At 56.2% G+C, this 4,236-nt stretch overlaps 1 protein-coding gene across 1 annotated transcript in view; it reads left to right on the top strand.

Moving 5' to 3' along the window:
- The window catches only part of E2F1 (E2F transcription factor 1), a gene marked incomplete at its 5' end in the record, with an annotated part of 4,044 nt that extends 1,843 nt beyond the window's left edge, over window positions 1-2,201 (top strand). Inside the window, 2 exons of the mRNA XM_031064152.1 lie at window positions 406-610; window positions 1,010-2,201. Of these exons, the coding sequence (XP_030920012.1) occupies window positions 406-610; window positions 1,010-1,266 (462 nt within the window). The remainder of the gene's footprint in view (window positions 1-405; window positions 611-1,009) is intronic.
- Between the last annotated feature and the right edge of the window lie 2,035 nt (window positions 2,202-4,236).

Here is a 4,236-nt window from a genome sequence, read left to right as displayed (position 1 = left end):
TTCTCACTAACCAATCTAGTACAAGATACAAATCCTACAGCATTTCCATACAGCCTATAAGAATCACTACATTACCATACTGTGTTCCATTTTAAACCCTAAAAACTCCTCTTTGGGCCCCTTCTGCCAAGCCAGCAGGGTCTGCTCTGAGCCTTGGGCCTGTCTGCAAGCAGAGGGTGTTGTTTGATCCAAAGGGGATCCCCTTCAGCTGGCCACGCCATTGTTTTCCAGTTGTTCAGTAACTGAGGGATCTCAAAGCTTGCTTTCATTGCAATCTCACTTAGAGTTTCCATATTCTCAAAATCTTTTGCCAGACAATCATATTGATAAGGCTTTCCTGTTCCATCTTCCCCAACACTCTACGTGTCCCTGTGCCACCTTGTGTCACTCCTGTCCCCTCCCCAGGCGTTCCAGGTCTCCGTGAGAAGCACTCAGGGCCCCATTGATGTGTTCCTGTGCCCCGAGGACAGCTCAGGGGTCTGCAGCCCTGTCAAGAGCCCCTTCAAAGGCCCTGCTGAGGACTCTCCTCCCAGCCATTCACAGCCCAGAGCCCCCCTGCTCCTGCATCCTGCCCAGGATGTCAACATGCCTCTGCTGCCCGGAGAGCAAGGTGGGGCTGGGGACAGCCTGGGGACACAAGGGAGGAGCTGGGTACATGAGGGGCCTGGGGACACGAGGGGGCTGGTGGGATGTCACGGTGGCTCTAATCAGCCCCTCTGAAGTGACACAAGCCTGGGGAGGAAAGTGGGGCTGGGGACAGCCTGGGGACACAAGGGAGGGCCGGGGGTCATGAGGGAGGGGGCTGGGGACACAAGGGAGGAGCTGGTGGGATGTCACGGTGGCTCTCATCAGCCCCTCTGAAGTGGCACAAGCAAGGAGCTGGCACGCTGCTCAGGAACCCCAATGAGGCAGGGAGGTGGGAAGGCAGCATCTCCCTAGGCAAAAAAGCTTTTTTGGGGGGTTTCTTTGGGGGGTATTATGGGATTGACAGCTGTTGCCATGCCCACAGAAGCGCTGCTGCCAGGGCCGAGCGTGCTGCCCAGCAAGGGCCCGGAGGAGGAGGAGGAGGTGAGCCTGTCTCCCCTGGCCTCCATGGACATGCTGCTGGAGCAGAGCAGGGAGGAGCTGGCAGGTTTCCTGCCCGATGAGTTCATCAACCTGTCGCCGCCGCAGGCACAGGACTATCACTTTGGGCTGGAGGAGGGCGAGGGCATCAGCGAGCTCTTCGACTGCAACTTTGGGGACCTCCCCTCCTTGGACTTCTGAGGCTGAGCCCCCCTGGGTGCTCAGGGGAGTGCCAGGGGAGGGGCAGCCCCTCTGGCTCCAGTGCTCCCTGTTCCTCCCCAGCCCTTTTTGCAATATTTTCTCGTTATCCCTCCAGCCCGGTGGCATCCCCAGCTCCAGCCCCATGAGGAGGATGCCAGGGTGGGGTTCCCATCTTGGGGGACCCCCCCCATAGGGCCCTGATCAGGGGCACTGCCCAGGGCAGAGCCACTGCCCCCCAGGAGCCCGTTCCAGAGCTTTAAGCTGTCCTGTGTATAGATTAATGATTTGATTAATTTATTATTGTCCCCTGGGGACAGCGTTTCATTTCCGTGGGGGTTTGGGGGGGCTGTACAGCAGAGTGGGGGTGCTGAGAGTTTTTGTTGTGGTGGAGGTGTGGGGGGTGCTGGCTTAGGGCTGTCCCCCTGCCTGGGGGCTGCCCACAGCCTGGCTGAGCGTGGGGTATTTATTTATTATTTATGGCGTGTGGAGCTCTCCCAGGACGTGGAGGGGGCAGGAGGGAGCAGGAGGACGCTGCTGGTGGGACGTGGAGGGTGTCACCAGGGTCTCACCAGCACATCCTGGCTTTGCTTGTGTCCAGAAGAGGGCTGGCAAGGCCACGGCTGTGGCAGGTGGCAGTGGGGACGGGGCTGGGGGGGCTGGTGGCCCTGGCACCCTGTCCTTGTCCCCTCAGGGGACACAGAGGTGGCCAGGGGGAGCGTCTCTGCAGGTGAGCACCCAACGCTGTCTCCAGGCTTTCCTTCCCCTCCCTGTGCAGCCTTTTGGCTCTGGCTGCCCATGCCCAGGCCACTGGGGCTGGGAGGGGGGTCCTGGGGTCCCGCTGGGCCGAGCTGGAGACGCATTTTCACTTTTACTGCCATTTAACAAGCTTGTGTTCCTCTGAGCTTTGTGTTTAATAAAGGTTTCTACTGACTCTGGCTCTGCTCAGGTGCCTGGGGGTGTGAGGGGTGCTGGGGACCTCAGCTGAGAAACTGAGGGTTTGGGGTTATTTTGTGCTCTGTTCTCCACTTTGAACTCGAAATCCATGACCAGGTTTGTCCGTACCTGGATCTGCCAGAGGGGCTTTGGTGCTTGGTCCCACACAGGGTGGGATCTGGGGCTCATCCTGCCCTCCCTGCTCCTGCAAAGAGGCTGAGCTGCAGGAGGATGGGGTGATGGGTCTGGATGGGGTTTGCTTTCCTTGCAGCAGCCCCTGTCCCCACTTGGCTCCTCTCCTGCCTGGTTGTGACCGTGTTCACAGGGGTCCCAGGATGAGGGAAGAGATGAGGACCTGACTCCATGTGTCAGAAGGCTGATTTATTATTTTATGATATATATTACATTAAAACTATACTAAAAGAATAGAAGAAAGGATTTCATCAGAAGGCTAGCTAAGAATAGAAAAAGAAAGAATGATAACAAAGGTTTGTGGCTCAGCTCTCTGTCCGAGCCAGCTGGGCTGTGATTGGCCATTAATTAGAAACAACCACATGAGACCAATCACAGATGCACCTGTTGCATTCTACAGCAGCAGATAATCAATGTTTACATTTTGTTCCTGAGGCCTCTCAGCTTCTCAGGAGGAAAAATCCTAAGGAAAGGATTTTCCATAGGAGATGTCTGTGACACCTGCTTCCCTCCGCCCCTTCCCCCTGGTTTTGGGGCAGCATTTTCCTGCAGCATGGGGCCAGTGTGAAGCCACTCCATGCACTGAGTTCCCAGCTTTCCCTGTTCACCCAGCTCTTGGTGCTGCCTCAAGGCACCTGCTGGCACAGGTCTCTGGCCCAAAGTTCGAGGTCCCTGTGTCCTTGCTGCCTGGGGACAGACACACTGCCAGCCAGCAGCAGCCCTGACCCTGCCTGCCCTGGTCCCTCTGCAGCACACCAGGACTGAGGGGCTTTGGGCACCCCCGAGAGGGGAGCTTGGGGTTCCCTGGGGCTCCTGGCAGCCAGGGCTGTGCTCCTTCCTGCCCCTGTTTGTGCCCTTTCTCCCCTCCTCCTGCCCAGCCTCCTGCCTGGTTTGCCTTTCAACAGCCTGATAAATATTTCACCCTGAGCACGTTGTGTAAACTCCCCCTGCTGCTGCAATGGGATCCCAGGTCAGGACAGGCTGCTGGGTGGCACAGAGAGCCCATCACACTGCCTGGCATCCTGCCTGCACCCTTGTGCCTCTCTTCCCACGCCTTCTTCTCCCTGGGTTTGGGTGGCATTTTGTAATTGGGCAGAAAAGACCTCATTAGGGGCTCTGTGGGATCAGTCATTGGGTTAAAAGGGAAAATAATCCAGGTGTCAGCTCTTAATTGGATAGTTTAGCTTTAAAAGACCTTGGAACAGGAGATTGTTGGCCATTTTGTGGTGCTTTTCCAGCGTGCTGAGCCTGGTGTTGTCAGCATGCAAAACTCTAGATAAGACAATAATAAACAAGAACCTGAAGACCAAAAAGATCCAGTGTGTCTCTCTTTCCTGACACAAAACCACCCCAGGAGGGTCTGCCCCAACAGGGGAGCCCCCTGGGAGGGCCCAGCCATAACCCAGAAGTTGGGAGATCAGCAGCAGGTACCCTGGCACTGCAGGGTGCCCAGCCCAGCCCATGCCAGCTCCTCCCCAGCCATCCCTCCTCCTCTCCTCTGCTTCGTTCTGTCATAATGGATGGTGATGGTGATGGGTGATGGTGATCTGCAGTGCTGCAAAGGGGAGAGACCCTGGTGTTGGGGAAGCTGAAACAGGAAAGCCTTATCAATATGATTGCCTGGCAAAAGGTTTTAAGAATATGGAAACTCTAAGTGAGATTGCAATGAAAGCAAGCTTTGAGATCCCTCAGTTACTGAACAACAGGAAAACAATGGCATGGCCACTGAAGGTGATCCCCTTCTGATGGAACAACACCCTCTGCTTGCAGACAGGCCCAAGGGGCAGAGCAGACCCTACAGCTTGGCAGAAGGGGCCCAAAGAGGAGTTTTTAGGGTTTAAAATG

The sequence above is a fragment of the Geospiza fortis genome, unplaced genomic scaffold (genome assembly GCF_000277835.1).
Source record: "Geospiza fortis unplaced genomic scaffold, GeoFor_1.0 scaffold57, whole genome shotgun sequence".
NCBI classification, from domain to species: Eukaryota; Metazoa; Chordata; class Aves; order Passeriformes; family Thraupidae; genus Geospiza; species Geospiza fortis.
Note: the sequence above shows the minus strand (reverse complement) of the source record. Positions and strands in the feature narration are given on the sequence as shown.